Below are 20,778 nucleotides of genomic sequence, written 5' to 3'. Positions count from 1 at the left end.
TCTGGAAAGATACCTGCAGGGAGATCCAGTGCAAATAGATTTTAAGATAGAAGGTCTCACAAATACACTGGGGTTTTTTGCCTTTTTTTTTTCCCTTCTTGTATTGTCTAGGTTGTGAAGGTTCTGCAAAAGGAAAAAATTAAGTGTCTTCTTGAGTTTCATTCAGTATGTTGTATGCAGCCTCTTTGAAATCTTCATTCTGTACTTCTTTCTTGAAGAGGAGAAATATGGCCACAGGTTTTCTATTAGGCAACTTAGCCCAAGTCATACTTTCCCCCCTATTAAGTACTGTGGTTAAACATTAAGTAGAAGTGCTTCCCTGCACTTGCTTGCACAATGTCTTTTTTCATTCTGTCTTTCCTGCTTGTCACTCCATGGTTTTGGCTGCTTGTTCTTGTCCATATTCTTTAATTTGTGACAGCCTATTTAAAAGGACTTAGCAGACTGAAACCAGCAGGCAACTGGGCAAAGTAAGACCTTGAAATTGACAGTGCTGCTTACTGAAACGTGCTCTAGGTGTATTTTGAAAAGGTTTAGTTTCTCTTTTTTTCCTCCAAAAAATAGCTGAAGTTGTGGGGGGAGTTACCAAAGCTGATTTCTTCACTGAGCAAAAGCCCTTACTGCAATGAGTAGAGAGATGGCTCTGAGGTCCCCTAATTAACAATCTCTGAGTTGCCCATAACCTGATGCAATAGACCAATCTGCTAGCCCCCCTATAGATGCAATCAGTGTCACTAAGCAGCTTCTTCGTATACTGGCAATATGTAATATGTGAACATGGAAACCTCTGAACTCTTAGCAGTGGAAGGATCGCTTTATATCTCAACTCAGCTAATACAGAGCCTTTTAAATGACAATTTAATTTAGCCATTTTCATTCTTTGCATTGGCAGCTGTGTCCCTATGGATGGTAAGAATGAAGGTACTTGACTCAAACCTTTGCCTCAGATAACTTTGCAATTCAGACCCAGCAAAATGTGGCCTGGGCCATTAGTCTGTGTAACTTTTTGGAACTGATGAGGGAAGTTGCTTTTTGACTGAATTTATAATAATGTGATAGCAGGTCATAGAGAGATAGAGGTTAAGCAAATTTTAAAAGGCAGTATTTAGCAGGTAAATATGTCACCATTCTTTATTCAACTCTATAATAAGAATAATTACAAAGATCTAGAGTTAATCCAATGAACAGAATATACTGGGTTGTATTTGGTTATTGAAAAAAAATTATGTGATTCAGTCTTGTGCCTTAAGTTCTGAAGTTGCTTTTCGTCATATATTTTTATGTCCTTGTGAAGGTTGCTCAGGGCTTGTTTAAAATATATGCAAGGACACTTGTTCTAGTACTTGAGTTAGTTCTTTGTGAACTCTTTTTTAAACCTAATGTCAGAATTTCACTGGGTTTTTTTTTCACAACTTTTCATTGCCCCACATACCTTAATGTGCATCTCCAAGAATAATCTGTTTGTGCTTCTGCAGTGATGTATGTCTGGTAATTAAATCCAACATGATCATCAGCTCTTGTGAAGTGCTTTTTTCCTAATGTGTCATGCCATCCTACATAAACTGCAGGAACCAAAATTGTAGTAGTTTTTACTTGTTAAGTTTCAGCACTGGAAATATGATTTCAGAGGGAAAAGAGGGACTTCGTTCAGAGAATGTCCCATCTACTTCAGCAAATAGTCAAACTGAGCTTGTGAACTCTATTCAGACCTTGTTAAGTACTAGTCATGCTTGAATCATTTGATTATTTGGACATGCAGCCTTTGTTACAAATTTGGAGAGTTTGAGAGGTCAATTAGGAATTTTCAAGCAGGTGTTGTTAACCATGTGGGAATTCTGTAGTGTCTGCTCTAGAGTAGGTTAAGATGTCTTAGGGAGTTAATGCCCATATTTGCTCCGTCTTTAGTGGTGCTGATTTCTACCAATAGCTTCAAACAAGCTAGATGGTATCTGTTTATAGTAAGCCTGCTACTCCAACACATTTTCTCCAGTTAGAAATACCAAACATCTTAAGTTTAAGAGCTGTGTAGAACAACATGTCGCTGAAGCAATAAATATTGGCTTTCATTCAAAATAAGATAGCATTGAAACTGGAACTATATGTGTGGAAAGCAGAATTTATTTTTAAACGTCAGGGATTTTGTATGGGCTACAGCTTGGACTCAAGGAGATGCTGATCATCTTAGTCCATTCATGTCCTAAGGCAGAATTGAGCACTTGTTTTCCCTGACAGAGGTTGCATGATCAGTTTCTAAAATACATCCATAACGGGAATTAAACCATCTCTAACTCTCCTTTTATTTGAAAAGTCCACTTGTCTTCTTTGCTCAGTATATTCTAATGGGTACATGGCCACCCAATGTTTTATTTTTCTTCCATACAAACAAAAATTCTCTTTTCAAGCTGTCTTTCAAATTCAGCAATATAATTTAGAAATGCGATACTCCCCTTCTAAACATTTGCAGTCCTTCCAATTTGATGTAATCTGTTCATTTCATGAGTATAGTTTCTCTTACATTGTCGGAGTCTTGATTAAAAAGTACTGTCTTGAATTGGGCCCAAGGCAGACCTTTGACTTGAAAAGTAATTTTAGTTTGATAGTGTGTGAATTTCTTAGTGTATTTTTCAGTTATTCAAATAGCTTGCTTCTGTCGTCTTCCAATGGTTGTTACCTTTTGTGAATAATTCCTTGTTTTACCACCAGTCTCAAAAACATCTGTTCTCTTTTCTTTCCTCTTTACCCTTTATCCTTAGTTTTTTTACTTGATTTCATACAACCTGTAGAGGTTGGTTGTAGGTATGTGGGGTGGTTGTGCTGGTGGTGACTGTCGATTTTTTGGGGGCTGAAGATTGTGTCTCTTCAAAATTGGGTAGCCAAGAGTAGGAGCCAAAATTTTATTGAAAAAATAACAGCAGTGGTGCAAGTATATTTAGAGGGGGAAACATAATGCTTCTGCTGGGGAGGGTTGCACCCGTGTCATCCCCCCATCAGTTCCTATAACCAGTGTCCCAGTCCCTCCTGATCTGTCACAGCAAGCTTTTTGGCCAGACTTGTCTAATCCAGCAGCCATGACCTTCTGAGATTTCCTAACCTTGTTTTGTTGCTTCTCAAACTTAGGGGTGACATTAGCATCTGTGAGACTTTTTAGAGTCTGAAGACTTCCTGATTTTATCCTTATAAAGCTAAAAAGGTGCTGAAGACAACTCACATTGTTCACAGGGCAGCTTAATACCTTAGCTGCTTCCATTGCACTAATATATATTACACTGTGGCAAGAAAATATATTTCTTTTTTCTTTTTAGTTTTGCCCTTTTTTCTTTTCCCTCAGTGAGTTTGGTAGGTTATGGTTATGGTATTTTTGACTGGCACTAGGAAGGCCCAGCATTTTGCTGTCTACATGCTGGACTGGGCTGTGCTCACTGCCTTTTTCTCCACACACAATTCCCAGTGCTTGTAGTGTACTGACTCTTACTGCACAGTGACCTGCAGTTTCAGTAGTTGACACTGCTGAATCAGTTGCACTTTCTGTTTCATTTTTATCTCCCGTCTTTACAAAAAGCTATGCACTGCATCTAAATAATCTGTGTTCTATGCTTGTTCCTCCTCATTCAACAGTGACAGTCCTCTATTTTCTCACATACTTGCCAGTGATCCTCATCCTTTCTTTTAAAATGGTGCCATATTTATTTAAATGTCTTTTTTCATGTGAGTGTAAATGATTTATAGACCGCTTGGGCTCTAGGTATGTGAACTAGTAGCCTTGTTACATTTATATTAAGGCTGTTATTCAGAGGGTGGGGGAAATACTCATGCTCAGAGTATCTCACATATTTATATTATACTAGAATATGTGTTGAAATAATGACTTTCCACTTTATTTTTATCACTTCTAGCTTGACATCATTCAGGAAAGTCATCTTCTAGTTTCATTTTGTTTCTTAGCTATACAGAATTATGGAAAATGTTTCTGGTCAAACAAATGCCTGGTTAAGTTCTAAAAAGAAAAAACAAAACATAGTGATTCAGGTCACTAATTATAAACTGGCAGAACTTCAGTTAAGTGAATTCTGCTAAGAACTTTTCCTGTCCAGGCTCTGGCTTCCTGTCTCAGGTTTAAAGATACAGCATGTGTATTCTGTAAACTCACTTGTCCTTGTACCATGCATGCTCTTCACTTTAAGACTGTTGAATTTTTTTTTTTTGGACCTATTTAGTGCCATAAGCAGTCAAGCATTACCTGAGACTTTGCTGAAAACCTTTGACTCTCCTTGGTTTTAAACGTACTCTAGAAAGTTGAGAAATCTAGCCTGTTTCGGGTTTTTCTTGTTTGCAAAGTAAATATGACCTCAGGCTTTTAAAGAACCAGCTTCATGGGGTCACCACTGAAATGGATTAGAATACTTCATTGTTAAATGTAAGCGAAAATTCTCTGTGCTTAAAAAAATGTAAAGGAAAATTCTCTGTGCTTAATAAAAATATTGGTAGTTTTTGTCCTTTATATTTTCTTATCAAGATACCAGTAAAGACCACCTTATTTCAAGTGTTTGTGCAAGAATTTGACAAATAAAAATGCATGTCTCAACATTTAAATATAGTCTGCAGTTTATGGGCTATGGCAGGATGTTTACAAGGATCTTTATAGTTCTGAAAGAGGTAACAGTTTGCTAGAAGAAAGAGGCAAAATGCTCTCAAGAGTGATATAAGGGAGTAAAAGTACTACCTTCCTAAGAGGTAGTAGTCCAGAAGGTTTGGCGTGTCGAGTGGTACTTTTGACACTGGACAGTGGCAGAAAAGGTACCCTGGCTCACTGTGCAAATGAGAAAATTGTCTTCATTTACAGGCTGAGCAGAAGTACTTAATTTAAGGGCCTCGTCAGTGGCAAATTTTGTCAGTGGCAAATCTTAACTGCTGCTATGTGAAAGCTGCAGTGGGGTAGCTTCCTTCTCGTGCACCTGAGAAGGAAGTGGCATAATAGAATTGTTAAATGTGGATTTTCTAAGGTGAAATATTTGTATATTTATCTGATAGTGCAATTTGTGGTGGTGTGTATATATCACAGTAGAAACATATTTGAGATGACATGGAAAATGAACTTGTGTCTAACGTACACTTTGTCTAATACTACCTGCCCCATAACATTACAGAAACTGATGCTCAGTTCTGAAATGACTGCTTCAGAAACTCCTGCTTTGTAGATTCACAGAACAGGATGGCTGCTGATGTAGTACATATCCAAGCTAATTAGCAGGCTTTGTGGTCTAGAGGTAATAATATAGGTAGAAACCAGTAGGAGGCCTGTAGTCCACAGTGTTCCCCAGGGAGCAGTACTGGCTGCAGTCTCACCCAACTTGTTTGTGAGTGACCTGGGTGAAGGGATGGAATGTACCCTCAGTAACTTCCCTGACAAAACTGGGGGGAGTGGCTGGAACACCTGTAGGCTGTTCTGCCATTCAGCAGGACCTTGATAGGCTGGAGAGTTGAGCAGAGAAGAACCTGATGAGGTCCAACAAGGGTGAGTGTGGTGTCCTGCACCTGGGGAAGACCAGCCCCGGGTACCAGAGCAGGCTGGGGGCTGACACCCTAGAGAGCAGCACTGTGGGGAAGGACCTTGGAGTCTTGGTGGGTGACAAGTTGACCATGAGCTAGCAGTGTGTCCTTGTGGCCAGGAGACCCAATGTTATCCTGGGGAGCATCAGGAAGAGAGTGGCCAGCAGGTGGATGGAGGTGATTAATCCTCCTCTGCTCAGCCCTGGTGAGGCCACATCTCAACTGCTGTGTCCATTTCTGGGCTCCTCAGGAAAGACAAAGAACTCCTGGGGAAGTTCAAGTGTTGTGCCACAAAGATGAATTGGGGTCTGGAGCATCTCTTGCAAGGACAGACTGTGGGAGCTGGGCCTGCTTAGTCTGGAGAAAGGAAGACAGAGATCTCAGTAACGCATATAAATATCTCAGAAGTGGGTGGGTGTCAACAGGATGGTGCCAGACTTGCTTCAGTAGTGCCATAAACTGAAACACAAGAAGTTCCACCCCAACATGAGGAAGAACTTTTTTAAATTGATGGTGGCAGAGCACTGGAACAGGCTGTCCAGAGAGATCGAGGAGTCCCTTTCTCTGGAGACATTAAAAACCCACCTGATGTGTTCCTGTGTCACCTGCTCTGGGTGACCATGCCTTGGCAGGGGGTGTTGGACTCTGTAATCTCCAGAGGTTCCTTCCAAACGTAATGACTCTGTGAATAAAAAAGGGGTGTGTTACTCTATCTCAGTTAAATTATATATGCTTTAATCAACACTGTTTGGTTTTTACTGTCAGTATAATAGGCTTTTGCCCACAAAATTTACTGGACAAACTGTAGAATCAAGTGTTTGGGGAGATTTTTTTGCACAACTTGGGGGAATTCTACTTTCATTGCTTGAGTCTGCTGCTCTGAATTAGTAACATGAGTAATTCTAAAAGGGAGTCAGCTCCAGATCTCTACTGTAAATTTAAGACCATATAACTTGATAAATTTGGTGAGGTATCTTATCTTTTGGTTGAGACTTTTTTTTGTTTGTTTGTTTTAGCATGTTACTAACAGTCAGAATAATAAGATATCCTAAGCCTGTGTCTGTTAAGTATATAGAAAATCCCTACTTCTCAGCTGTTCTGCTGTCTGGTCATGCCAGGGATCTGAGATCAACATGAAGTCATTAAGAAAGCTCTTTAGGTTGGTTGTAAATGCTACAAAAGTATCAGGCTGATCTAAATCCCTAAGTTTTATTAAGACAGTTAATATGCTGTGAAGAGTAATTTCATTCATGGGTATGAAGGGCATTTGCTGCCTCTTCTGTTTCTTTTAGTCTTCTTGTGATTTTTCTTAGGTGATTATTGAAAAACTCAGTCTGGGGAGAGAAAAGCTCAATAGCAAATCATTGAATGATTTGTGACCTACAAAATTAAGAGTGTTTCATAAAGGAGAAAGAGATTTTTGTCCACTATTTTTTGTGACCATCTCATCTGTGCTTTCCCATTACACTTCTGAAATTACTTTTCCTGAGCCTTGTTTCAGTACGTAATATAAATAAAATAGATGGTTCCAGCTGGGAGGTAGAAGCCATCTTGTTTACCTTACAGGTTATAAACTTAACAATTTTATAAACGTCATCCAGTAATGTGCTATAATGGGTAATTAATTGTAGCATTCCTGAGATTTCAGTTTTTGATTTAAAATAAGCAAATGCCAAGGACATAGTACTCTTTCAGTATCAGGTGGCCTGTCTAATGTTTTGGAGTGTATATGTTCTTTTTTACAGAGATTCTTTGCTCATTTCCACTATGAATTTTCATTAAAGTCACTGGCATGAGTGATTTTTCTCATAATTATACATAATTATGCATAGTTCTGGTAGTTAATTGCCTTATAGTAATGCAGATAATTTACCATATTCTGATCTTTCCATGAAAGAGCTAATATTTCTTCAAAGTTCTATTTTGTGTTTTATTAAAAAGTTGAATTTTACTTATGATGATGATGTGGATGCATTTTAAGGAGCTTTTGGAACATTTCTGTCTCTTTTTTCCTTCAAAGTGAGTTTATTCTTTTACTGTAGAGGCAAATACTGCGATGCTTTTCTATGCTTATTGCTACCCAAACAAAAAAAAATTATATGGTACCTCACAAATAAGTTCAGATTTATACTTTTTATTTTTCTGTATATTGTCTTCACTTTTTCTGCCTCCTCCCCCGTCCCGTTTTAGCTTTTCAGTACAATCCTCAAAGCAGGGGTTTGGGTTTTGATAATAATAGATGTCTTTTGGCCCTTATTGTGTAACAGTTTTTCACTTGCTGTGAGGTGAAAAGTCAAAGGGTATGCATAGGCAGTGGGATAGAAATAAAACCTGCAGAGAATGTTTCACTTTGATTTCCTGTACTTGAAAGGATTTAAGCAGTAACAATCTGGAAGACAGCAAGGAATGCTATATAAGAGCACCACAGGCTTCACTGAGTGCAGATTTCTGTAAAACGTTTCCTACTTTGAAAGCTTCTTCCCTCAAACCTGCCTAAGTTTCCTGGGCAGATGACACTCTGCTTCATCTGATGCTTGCTGTTCCACAGCCCCCTTTTTCTGCCAGTCAATTTTATTGTGAAGACCTTCAGAATGATGTTTTGTCTTGGTTCCATCCTTTAAATATTTTCATTTCTGTAGGATGTCAGTATTTGTGGTTGTCTGTATTTGTTTTTTTGCTCTTGCAACCATTGTTAGACTTTTTAAATTGTGAAACAGAAGAACAGCTTAAATAGAAATATTTTAAAGTTTGGAGGGTATTTATTTTCTTTGTCTGTGTATCTTTCAAAACATTGTACATTGTTACAAACCAAAGGAATTCCATAGACAAATACTGTTTTACCAGATGGGTTTGCCTGAAATACCCCGGATTCTGTTCCATTCATTTTATTGCAGATGTTACCAGCAGAGTAGAAGTAATATTCTATCCTTCAGTGCTGTAGTGGTTAGGACTTTCCTAACCTTGGTGCTACCATAATATTGCTATTCTTACCCTCTCATGAGGTTATGGTCTGGTGTTTCAAGTTGCACTGGCCTTTTTTGCTCTAAATCTCATGTATAGGCTCACGGACTACTCGCAAATGTTTTATTTGTTTTATTTATTTATTTATTTATTTATTTATTTAATGAAACTTCGGTACTTGTAACTTTCAATAAGGATGTGAATACTCGAATGACTAATTTTTTCAAAATTAGTATCAAGTTTGGGATGAACATGTATATACTGAAAAATGTCTGTGTGCTTCTGATTGTTTACACTTGCTGTTTTATAGTAATACTTATGAATATGTACTTTGTCATATTTGGTGAAAGAAAATACATCTTTAAGTGGTCACATTGTTAAACTAACTGAGAAATGAGTCTTTAGTAATAGGTAACGAGCTATTTTTGGAATATGGGTTATAAGTGTAAGTAAGATGAGACAATGTTAAATGACTTTAATGAAGTTTAATACTGAAGTCCGCATAGTAAAAGAATTGATTGCATTTGCAAAAAAAGCCTCTACAGAAACTGAATTTAACAGTAATTGACCCTTTTGAAACATAAATGCAGCTTTGCTGAACAGACAAGAAGGAACACTTTTCATTGCAAATTAACATCACTTAGTACTATAGATAAAAGAGCACGTTTTCCAGGAAGACGTTTTTAAAACAAAAGAAAAAGTTTTGCAAAGAACTTTGTGTGTGTGTGTTCACGCAGGTGAACTTTCAATGCAATGTGTGATGGTTAGTTTTTCATTGAAAGTGTAACAGGGAGTCATTGCTACATGTCATATTTTTTGGGGCTGGATTTGTTTTTAGCTATCTTGCTTTCAGTAGTTAAACTTTCACAAAGTGATGAAACTTTATTGGCTTGAGATTTTAGTCTTTTAGAAGAGGAAGGTAAAAACCTCAAGATCTTTCCCTATTATCCAAACTTAAATTACTAGAGAATAAAGGAGAAAAATGTCAATAACAGAAAGTTCTTCAGTGAGTATTGGGCTTGCATTAGAGGGAATTGTATGGTAGAAATGTATAGGATGTCAGGAATTGCCGTATTCTTAGAATGTCATGTGTTGCTCTGCAGTTTGCTTTCTGAGTATCTTTGCTGTCAAAGGCAGTGGAGTCCACACACTGCTCCTCACACAAGCCTTTGTGCAATGATTTGTGCAATTTAGCAGAGCTTTGGCCTGTGTATCAGAGATGTGCTTTTGCTATCATTATCATTTATAATCCATTCAGACTTGGCCACCTTTTAAGTCTTTCTAAAAATGTTTGGCTGTGTGCACACTCAGCAAAACCCTCTTCGTTTTTTATCCATTACATTGCCTGAAGATTGCCTACACTGAGCTTGGTCTGGCTTGGAAATGAATGTAACAATGCCTGCAGATGTTTCCTACTAACACGATGCTAACAGCAGAGGAAGCAGTCTCCTTTTCAGCAAACAGATCTCCTCAGCATAGAAATAGATGTCCTTAAAAAGATATTCTGTTTGTTTTGTGGGTGGATTTTGTTTGGCTTTGAAGTGACGGGGGTTTGTAACCAGCTCCTTTTGCTATGGGATGGCTGGACCTGGGGCAGCTGAACTCTCTCTGGACAGACCAGGTGGGGAAGGGGCTGCTCCCCAAATTGCAGCCAGCTGTGGCCGCCTCTGCTGGCAGACAGCTAAGTGCTTTTTCTGCTTCAGCTCCTTTCCCATCCACCTCCTTCCTCCTTGATTAGTTTAATCAGCCCTTTTTTATCTTTCTCTAACATACCTCTGTGCCTCGCTGTACAGGGGTGTCTCTGTGCCCTTGCTGTATCCTTTCCATTCCTGTCCTGCTGGGAGCCCATCACCTCCTGCCTGCCAGCCTGGGACAGCAGCTGCGAACTGGCAGAGGGACAGAAGCACCGACAGTCTGGAACAGCTTCCTGCAACTCTTGTTCAGCTACTGAACACTCTTGTGGCTCATGAGGATGTTTCCCTGGCAAAGTATTCCTTGATTTAGTGGAGGGGAAAAGGAGGAACCTAAAGGCCCCTCAAGAGAGAACTGGCTCTGCTTTGGCTGAGACTCATGGAAAACTAATTTCCCCCTTCCCTCCCCCATATGCTCTGTATATCAGTTAATTTCCAGTGTTCATGAGTAGCTAGTAACACTGGGCAGTGCTGGACAAAACGGGCAGTTGCAGAGCCACTATAAGTGAAAAAAAAAAAACACAAAAACAAAACAAACAAAAAATACCCACAAAAGTTAACTGTTGTCATCCCACCTCAATCAATGCAGTAAGCCACTCTTGAAATGTATGTGTCCACTCTTGCTGTTGCTCTATCAGATGGTCCAGACTCCCACAATGTCAGGGGGAAAGTGATTTTTATTGTGGTCCACACTTAAATGCCAATATATTAGGGGAATCAGACTGGCTTTACTTCTGTCTGTAACCCTGCCAAATTCTAGTTTAACACCAAGCAGAAGGTCATCTCAGAGAATAATTCCTAGACTTAGCCATGAACTCTGTTGGGCAGTCCAAAAGGTATTGCACAAAGTTTATCCAATAAAATCACCCATATTTAATTTAGACAGTATGTTGGTTGTGCTGAGACTAAGGAGATTAGCAGTTTCCCCTGATGAATGGCTGTTCTTGTTCCTTACCCTTGAAGAAAAATGGAATTGTCATTTTTAATCTGATCATCTGGAAGTTTCCTCTTACCCCAGGCTGTCTTTTGCATCATTATTTTGAAACTGTTAGAAGGCTATCATTTCTTGTATCCAGTCACAGATCCAGTCTGCCAATTTGAAAGTATTTTGCAAATAATGTGTAAACCAAGAGTAATTTTTATAGCACTGAGATAATTGCAGAAATTACCATTTCAGAGTGGAGATCATAATCCATAGGAACATTTTTACAAAGAGCTTACTAGCATGAGACCCTAAACTTTATGGCAGAGGTACAGATACATGTATTGGAGCTGTGGTTGTGGCTTCCCAGATGAATATTCAGGCCTCTCCACAGAAGAGGATTCTTTCCCTCCAGGGTTGATCCAAGGACACAGGCAGAGCTCTCCCCATCTCGGCTGAAAGCAGCAGTTAGCTGAGAATCCAATTGTCACTGTCCAATTTGCTACTCTGCACCTGATCCCATGGATCCAGGCACCTGTCTTAGCATTCCAGCTAGTTGAAAGGCAACTGCCTTCGAGGGGGGGGGAAGGTAGAAGTGTTACAGTGTGGTCACATCACAGAATACTAGGAAATAGGGTTGGAAAAGACCTTTGTCATCTAATCCATCCTTCTTCCCCTCAGACTGCTCTGTAGATGCCATTGTTGATTCAATCAAACTGTTTTCACATGCAGAGGAGTCCATCAGGGTCTGTGAGAACCACCTGTAGCTCTAGGGTTACCGAGTGTGCCAACTAGTAACTCTTGTGTCAGTGTGCAGGAATAAAAGCAAGGAACTGCAAAATGGAGGTACATTTTCTCTGAGGGTCATCTGGTGGAACAGAAGGTGTTTTAGGCAACGTGATGGAGTCAGAATGCCATCTGCTTTTGTAGATGCCCTCAGGACATCAGCAGCATTGATAACTCTAGCTGGTCAAGGAGGTATTGGAAAAGAGTTTTATGAGCAAATTCTTCATTGAAAATAATGTGCATGTCATTGGAGATGCTTGGGTTACTGTAGAATTTTTTTTGTCTATGAGATTACAAAATGCGGGGAATTTTTGTTTTCAGTGTTTGATTTGAGTTTATTTTTTGAAGTGTTTCATTGTATCAGGACATTATAAGGCAGTTCTTGGGCATATAATAAGGTGGATTACAACACACAGCAGTGGATGTACATTATTTTAAATGGACTGTACTTCTCTTTCTTTGCTTATGAGTCCTGATTATTTGCTTTGTTGTGTAGTATGGCTGTACAAGGCTGTCTCTGCTAGCTCTCTAGAGAACCTATGTGGGACAAATGCTTTGGCTTTTGTAGTGGAATCCTACCAGGAGAGGTGGTATTTTTTTAAGGAAAAGAATTGTTGTTTCCAGTTGCTTTGTAACTGCTGACATAGTTTTTGTAAATTACCAAAGCAGAGCAAAATCACTGACGGACCCTTTCAAAGGGTGATCTAGAAATAGCACAGGCCTGAATTCAAGCCACTAATTTCCCTTTACCACATAAAGAATACATATTTTCAATTAAATAATTTCTGTCTTTCAACTAAGCACATGTGGGACTAAAGTTATCATCAGTTTTAAATATAGCATATAATGCTGGGTTTCTTCTGCTTCAGTTCTAACCTTCCTCAAGGAGAATACAGTGAATTAACAGCTGTATTAGTGTTTGCAAATTTTATTATTTCTTATTCATTTTTGCTACAAGTAACATGAAGACTATGGATGATTTGTATTTATACACCAGAAGATTTAAAACTGCTACAGTAGCTCCAGTAGTAAATGCTAAAATTATGTCTGAATGGATACAGGCAACATTCCTTTTAACAGTAGAAATTGCAGCAGAAGTAAAGCTTTGAACATGCAAACATAGAATCCTATTTACATATAACTGCAACTTATTAAATACACATCTGACCCTGATTTGAAGCAGTATTTTAACTTCAGAACAGTTTGAAAACTGATACATAGAAGGAGTAAATCTCAAAAGAGCCACCTGTTTAGGTTTGTTGTGCTTCCGGTTCACCCTCTGAGCCAAAATCTATTATTTGCCCAGTTCTGCATTTGATTATTTCCTACTTCATGGTCATCATACTGGGTTTTCATATTTTATAGGGAGCATACATAAGCTAGATGAAAAAGAAGGGGAAATTTTGAACTTTGAACTCTTAACCATCCTGAAAGGAAAGGAAAAGCTCTGCTTCCTGGCTAATATGCACAGTGAAAGACTTACCTTGGGGAGAAGCAATTGTGAGAGAACCACCCAAGGTGGAACACTGTCAGTCTGTCTCTGGAAACAAAATTATTTGATGGACTGGTAATAATAGAATCATTTAGGTTGGCAGGGGCTTTAAGATCATCTTAACCCATCACAGCCAAGTCCTCTATTAAGCCACGTCCCTAAATACCACATCTGCATGGGCAGTGTGTTGCGGCATTTGAAAGGAATGTTTTACAGTGAAATCTACTCTTTGCCCTAGCTATTCGTTTAGGAATAAAACCTTTCCCAACAGCTTTAGAGTCTATATCCTTTGCACTGTTTTCTGTGTCCTTCAGAAGATTGACAAAGTTGGCAACTAAATAATCCCAAATCGGCTTTTTGAGTACACATGGCACTAATATAATTCTCAGACATGTCAGGGCGCTCTCTAACAACATTTTCTGGGGGCTTACTGGAGCATTAGTTAGACAGATTTGTGAAGCCTCAGCTTGAACTTTAGTTCCTTTTCCTCTCCCTTGTCTACTCTAGCATTTATTGCAGTCTGAACTCTTGCTGCCTAGGCCTAGCAGGCAGGGAAGTCCCTGCTTGTGAAGAGGAGGTGATAAATAGTCACACTTGTCTGACTGCCCCTGTTAGTTCTTCATCCCACTGCAGACTGTGGCAGCTTCAGCGGATGCAAGGCTTTACCTCCCACTCTACCTCTGTCTCAGCAGGACATCCTGTTTGCAGTTTCTTTCCTGGGGCAACTTTTCTCCTTCCTTTTTTTTCTCTAGCTAAGTATTGACAAACTACAAATTGATGGCGGTAACGAAACTGCACTGCATTTCTCTTGCAGATACCTGCAACAGTTTTTCTCGCGATTTTTTTGGGCGAGTTTAAGGAGTTTACATTACAGGCTGTTTTCTGTAGTGAAAATCAACTAGTGAACAGACGTGGTCTAAAGTACAAGTAGTGTTGTGTTTGCAAAAGTAGTTCCCAATCGCAGTGTATTTTGTAGTCACGGAACTGAAATATTAGAAGATAGATTCACAACAGGATGCAGGTTTTGAAACACCAATTGTTATTTGCTAGCCATTAAACTGGAGAAGAATGTGTTAATGTTATCTTTAGACATGGTGCTTTTCACTTTGCTCTGTTATACTGTCCTCTTTCCCCCTACCTCTTCCAGATGAGTTCCTGGTCAGTGGCAGCACATGGGAACAGATCATGCTGAAAGCTAACCCAACATACCCTGCAAAAAATGTTTGGCTTGTTCCTGCTGTTACATTATTTTTGTCATTTTTTGTGGGGGTTCTGGCAAGTCTTCATTTCTTTATGTCAGTTTATTACTCATTTCTTGACACTTAGTCAGAAGTTGATATTTCTGTCCAAATAATGAGCCTTGAGTAGGAAAACACTAATATTTTTGCCCAGATACTCAGCAATAGTTGAACTGTATTTATTGCTTCTAGTAAATTTGGCTTACTATTCCATTGGTCTTACTCAAGACTGGGAAAGGGAAAAACAAAGGAGGTAAAAGTACAGGTGATAGTTTTAAACTGGAATTTGGTTGAACTCTGAAGGGTTCAGCAAATGCATCAGTGGATGGAGGGATGGTATTAACAACCCAGCTGCCTTGTGTGTGGGTTAGGCAGAAATACCTGCCATGAGTGACTCGTTTCTGATATGGCAGACTATAAAAGGAAGAAAGAGCAGTGAAAAAAAAACAAATCTTAATTTTGATGTTATGTAAACTAGATTGCTAATTAAGTACCTCAAAGCAATTCAGTGTGTGCTGCTTGCTCAGGTCACAGGAGGTTGCTGAGGCTTATAGAAGGAGTGATCTTCCTGAATTTTTCAACTAAACAGAGTGTCAGTCTGCAGCAAGAGTGATCAAGCCTCAGGACTTAGATGCAGCAGACTTCCTCCTTGTAGCAGGAATGAACTTGGTTACTCTGTTTGCAGTGTTGGTCTGATATGAGCAAGGGGATGATCGTACTGCTTCTTGCTTATAGTCTCTTTACCTGATTTTGTGAGGTGAGAGATGAGGTCAGGAGGGGAATAATCCCTCTTTGAAAAACAAACCCCACGTTAATTCTTCTAGAAATTTCAGTAAGCTTATAACTTTGTTTAAAAATAGTTGAGAAGGGATGATCTTACTGCAACATTTATCTTAATTGTAATGATTCAAAAGAACAGCTTAAAAATACTTTGAGATTGCAAGCATTTTAACTGAGCTGTAGGGGGAAATATGTAATGGTGTGGTATCTTTTGTGATGTAGCTGGTGTGGAAAAGTCATCAACTATCCTAACTGAGAAAAGACAAGGTGTTAATGATTGCAAAACACAAATATGTTGATGTAAGAACTAAGTGGAAAACTATAAGCAATAACCTTTGTTCCAGTTAACTGTTAATATTAGGGCAACACCATTAGTGATGTGGTAGCATATTCTGAGATCAAATGGAGATGCAGAGTTTCTTATAACTGTGTATATCAATCTGCGAGTTACAGAGAATGTCCACAGAACAACCTTACACAATAACCCTGAAATCTTTGTTGCTACAAATTTCCATTTTTTAAGCGTCAGTACATTTTAGGATTTTTAGGAAGCAAAATTAATTTTGGTTAGAAAATTCTCAGTTTTAAACATACTTCCAACTTGACAGAACTTTGCTCTGTTTCAGTGCTGAGCAAAATAGGGTCGCTTTTGTGATGAGCTTATTATTTTTAAAGCCTGAAATTCACATGTAAGTATATATGATATCAGGGAGGCTTCTGATTCATAATTTGTAATGGTATGAAACTGCAAAATATTGGTAAAATATATTCCAAGTAATGAGTGATCTCTTGTAAAAAGATGAAATTTCTCTATGGTACCCATTGTGGCTCGCCTGAGTATTGCTTTGGATCTCCAGTAGGTTTTAACTGGAAGGACACTTCTGAAACTTGACTTTGAGAGCAGTCTTGTTTATAAACAGAAGTAAACTTCAGATGTTTAAGGCTGCCTTTTTTAAAAGGTGTTTCTTCTACCTGTATGTGAAACTACATCACTACAAATTTTATTACCCAAGGTACCTTCCAAATTTGCTAGTCTTTAAGCAAGCAAGTCTTGGAGGTATTGCAGTTATGATACATTTCCCATATAGACTATTACATTGGTCTGTATCTCTTTTTTTTACTGTCAGCAGTCTTGCCATGGTCAGTTCTTTTAGTCTGTCATTTGTTGTATGTACAATACATTCATACCCATTATAAATATTTTTCCAGTTTCTTATGGCATGCTGGTTTCACCACTAGTATTTTATTTGACTTTGTAAATTACATTACATTTCACTCTTGATTTTGGTCTAATTCTCCTCTCTTTTTTCTTTACCACTGGAAAAATAATTTGTGTTTAGCATCTAACTATGAGAACTTCAGAGTTTTACTTTGCATTTCTAATACCCGTTCTTTATCTGTTTTAGCATCTCCCTGTATTCTTCCCAGTGTTCTTTACTTCCTATTTTCTTGTAAGTATAGCATATTCTCTTTTTCCCCTCAGTTTCTATTGACCTGTTTAATCATGTGGAGTTAATTGAAGCTACATCTCACTCCTGAAGAAAATAATTCGATTATTGTATTTGTTTAGTTTCATTTTTACACCCTCTCCTTATGTCTGGGTTATCTTGTTGTTTGTCTGAAAAGTATTTCATGCAATATCTTTTTACATAACACAGCTACCTAAAATTTCACAGCATTCATCTTAGTAGAAATTCAATTTGAATTCCATTCTGTTTGTTTAGTGGTTGGAATCTGACATGAACAGGTGGGTCCCTGGCAGGTTTCAGGAAACAGCCAGTCATGTAATTCATCTATCATTCTGTCTTACCTATGACATATTTAAATGGTTTCCAAGTTAAAATTGAGCTCACAATTGTGGCTGCTTATGTACTAGTCCCATTATTTTTGTGTACAAGATCTTTGCTTTACTCAGTAGAATTCTACTATCTTTTGTGTCGTGAATCCCCTTGATATCTTTGGTTTCTCTGTGTGTTCTTAGTAGGTTGTATCCTAAAGCAAGATTTAGTATTGTAGGCATCTACTGTACCTAAAAATGTTCAGACCTGTCACCCATGAACCACCTCTTAGTAAATAAAAGTCCGAGCACGGCTTTATGAACTTCCTGCTGAACATGAGGCTTCAGTACTGGACTTTGGAATTGCAGCAGTGGGAGTTGTAACAACCTGCCCAAACTTCAAATGGAGATTTCTTTTTTTTTAACCTTTCCTCTGCTTTTTCAAATAAGTAGGTTGTGGATCTAAGACCTTCCATGAATTTGGAATAATAATATATTTTAAAATCTATGAATTTGCTCTTGAACTGTGAACACATCAGTATGACTCCCATGAAAATATGTGCTCCTGCCCACATCACCAAATAGTCAGATAAACCTTACTTTCCTATTGCCAGCTACACAAACTGTGAAATTCTGTCTGAGGCCAATGCACACTTTGATTTAAAGTATCAGACATGATACACTTTGTTCTTGGTTTTGTGTAGCAACAACCTTTATGGTACCTAACTAAAACTCCTTTGGTTTTCATAGGGTTGATAGTAGTTGCTAAGTCCTGCTCTCTGAGACAGACTTTAACTGGTTTGTCTTTTATGAAACTTTGTTTGGAAATTTGCCTTAAACCACATGTTGGTTGGTTGTTTTCTCTACCACAGATGTAACTTCCTAATTTCTTGATTTTTTTTTTTTCTTGCCCTTCCAAATTTCAGCCTCCCGGTATTAGTCTTTATAATAATTCAGAGGCTGTGGTTTCATATTTATACATTGGTACTGCTGAAATAATGTCCCATTTCAATGTCACCATGCTACTTCTGTTGCTTCTTGAGCTGTCTCTTCTGTATAGCAGTAATAACGTTGTTGGTACTTGTATTTTAATCTAGATACTAATAATTTCTGTAAAGAAAAAAATCCAGTACTTGATAATACTGATGTACTATGCAGATTCTTACAGAAAAAATAGCTTTTGGGTATAGGGACCACCTGTAACTAATAATCCTGGCTTCTATATTCCTTGTTTTGTAGCCTGAGGGGAGCCACTTTGGCAGCTCTGAACCATTTTCTATGTATGGCAGCATGTGTTAACTACTTAATTAGTGGTTTATGGACTTATTAGTTCAGGTTTTTTGTCTGTGAGATTTTTCCTTTGATAATTTGTTCATAAATATGACAACAATTAATGAAGTAGAAAGCCTAAGGTCTTACACAGATGCTTCTTGCTTTCCTCAGCAATATGAAGAGCATGCACCCAAATAGAACCATGTGATACATCCTGCTGTGTCAGGGCAGCCCTTAGCCTCCAGCCCTTCCAGCTGCTGGCTGAGATGCCTTCTCTGTTCACTGCTTTCAGCTGTGGCTATTTCCCTGTGATTTACTATGGGCTTTTTTTGGGGGGGGGGGGGTATTTATTTACCCCTTTGTTGCAAAATTTGATGAAAACTTTTCTTATGATGGGGCATTTTCACAAGGCTTGTGGCCATCATCATAGAATGGTTTGGGGTGGAAGGGACTTTAAGAACCATCCAGTTCCTACCCCTCTGCCAGGGGCAGAGACACCTTCCATTAGACCACAATGTTCAAAGCCCCATCCAGCCTGGCCTTGAACACTTCTAGGGGTGGGGCATTCACAATTTCTCTATCAGGTTGTTGCAGGGCTTCTAGATTTGTTTTAGCACATCTGTGTCCTGCTTATGCTGTGTGCCGTGTTGAAGATCTTTGTCTCTGCAAATCCCAGGTGTGGAGAGCTCTACCATTTGTACTGCAGTCAGGGTGAAGTTATGTGACAACAAATGTCTCCTGTGTTTTCTAGTAATTGCCTGCAGTGATACAGGAAAAAGCCTAATTGAGGGAGATGTCATATTTTTACCTCATGCAAAGCATCCGATCTGAATGTTACTCTTGATAGTCTCCTACTGTTGGCTTTAGGACTTTCTCTGAGGTGTTTATTTTTTAATTTTGTTTCAGTGGAGTAGTGGAGTATTTTTTTATGATGATGATTATTATTATTATAAGGCTATTATTGGATATGCTTCACAAGTTCTCCAGTTGAGGCAGGTCCTCATATATGTGCTGATCCTAGCTAGCATAGCCAAAAAACGAACAGGAGAGACCAGATTCAGCTTCAAAGCACAGGTTGTTGCTTACTCCTTCCTATCATGCCTCCTTTTAGCTGTTGCCAGTAGATCATATCCTCTGCAACAGTATAAAAGGCCAGATTTGGCAAGGTGATACTGTTCTGAATTATGTTTTCTGTTAGAGCATCCCAGTATCCAGCACCTGTTGCATGGGATACCCAAAGATACTTTTCATCACCCCTTCCTCAGACATCCCTAAATCTGTGTTTACATTTTCCCAAGACTTGTAATCGTCTTTTCTCCCTATTTTCTCCCACTGGTGCCAATGCCCAGCTCTTGATTTTTGCTCCACACCCCTTCAGGCGGCAGAGGTGGCCAAGGAGCTGGCAGCTCTCTTGCTTAAGTGCAAGGATCGGGACTAAATACCCAGCACTTCAATGTTTAGTTTTTCACTTGAGGGTTTTGGGAACCTCTTAGAAAAGTCAGAGACTCACTCCTCTTCTGCTCTTCCCCTTCCCACCCCAGCCAGTTATTTCTTCCAAGGTCAGTAAGTTCTGGTAAGAGGGTGCTGCTGCAGAACAGTTTGCCTGTGTGTACATTATGTATTGCAGGTTTCTCAAGTATAAAGTGTAGCTGGTGGTGTTAGGGCCTACAGCTGTGTGTCCTTGTCTACTGGAAGATGGCTTCGGGTTCATTTGCCACCTCTTAATCAACCTCTTGTTGAATATCCCACAGGAGGTTGAGACAGCTTCTGTGAATAGCAGGCATCAGATAGTGGCTGTAAAGACACTTGTACCTTCTCGAGGTAGATACCTAAAAAATAGAGGTGCTTTTTTTGCAGCAGGGATGCTCACTCCAGCCCTCTGGGATTCCCTGAAAAGTTTTAACACATCCATATGAGTGTCTTGAACCACTGAAAGTCCTAAGACTTCCCTGTCTGCTGCTTTTCCGCATTGAAATGCCAAATGGTTTTGGTGGCAGTTGTGAATGGAGCTCTTGCAAACTCTGGTAATGAAGGCCTTGTCTGTATGATAAGAATGAACCTGTCAATTGGTATTCACATTTGTTTTAAAAAACAAGGTAAATGAAAATGTTCTGCCAATACAGTATTACAGCCATCTATTTAAATTTCATTCATAATCCAGCTAAGATATTTTAGAATATTTTTATGTCCTTATAAGCATTTTATAATGTGCACTGCAGCATGTATATGTTTATGTCTATAGTTGAAACTACTGGGATGTCTTTTGGCAGTATCTGTTCTAGACAAGCCTTACATTAGGACACTGATATCCC

At 38.8% G+C, this 20,778-nt stretch overlaps 1 protein-coding gene across 2 annotated transcripts in view; it reads left to right on the top strand.

The window, feature by feature from the left end:
• CDYL (chromodomain Y like) overlaps positions 1 to 20,778 on the top strand; it is a 102,750-nt gene that overhangs the window by 63,476 nt on the left and 18,496 nt on the right. The window contains exon 3 of one of the 2 annotated variants that reach the window (XM_062491864.1): positions 16,824 to 16,868. The exons of the other annotated variant lie outside the window; for it this stretch is intronic. Coding sequence (XP_062347848.1) covers positions 16,824 to 16,868 — 45 coding nt within the window. The remainder of the gene's footprint in view (positions 1 to 16,823; positions 16,869 to 20,778) is intronic. 2 annotated transcript variants of the gene reach the window in all.

The sequence above is a fragment of the Cinclus cinclus genome, chromosome 1 (assembly GCF_963662255.1).
Source record: "Cinclus cinclus chromosome 1, bCinCin1.1, whole genome shotgun sequence".
NCBI lineage: Eukaryota > Metazoa > Chordata > Aves > Passeriformes > Cinclidae > Cinclus > Cinclus cinclus.
The sequence above is the reverse complement of the archived record's forward strand: the minus strand, read 5'-3'. Positions and strand labels throughout refer to the sequence as shown.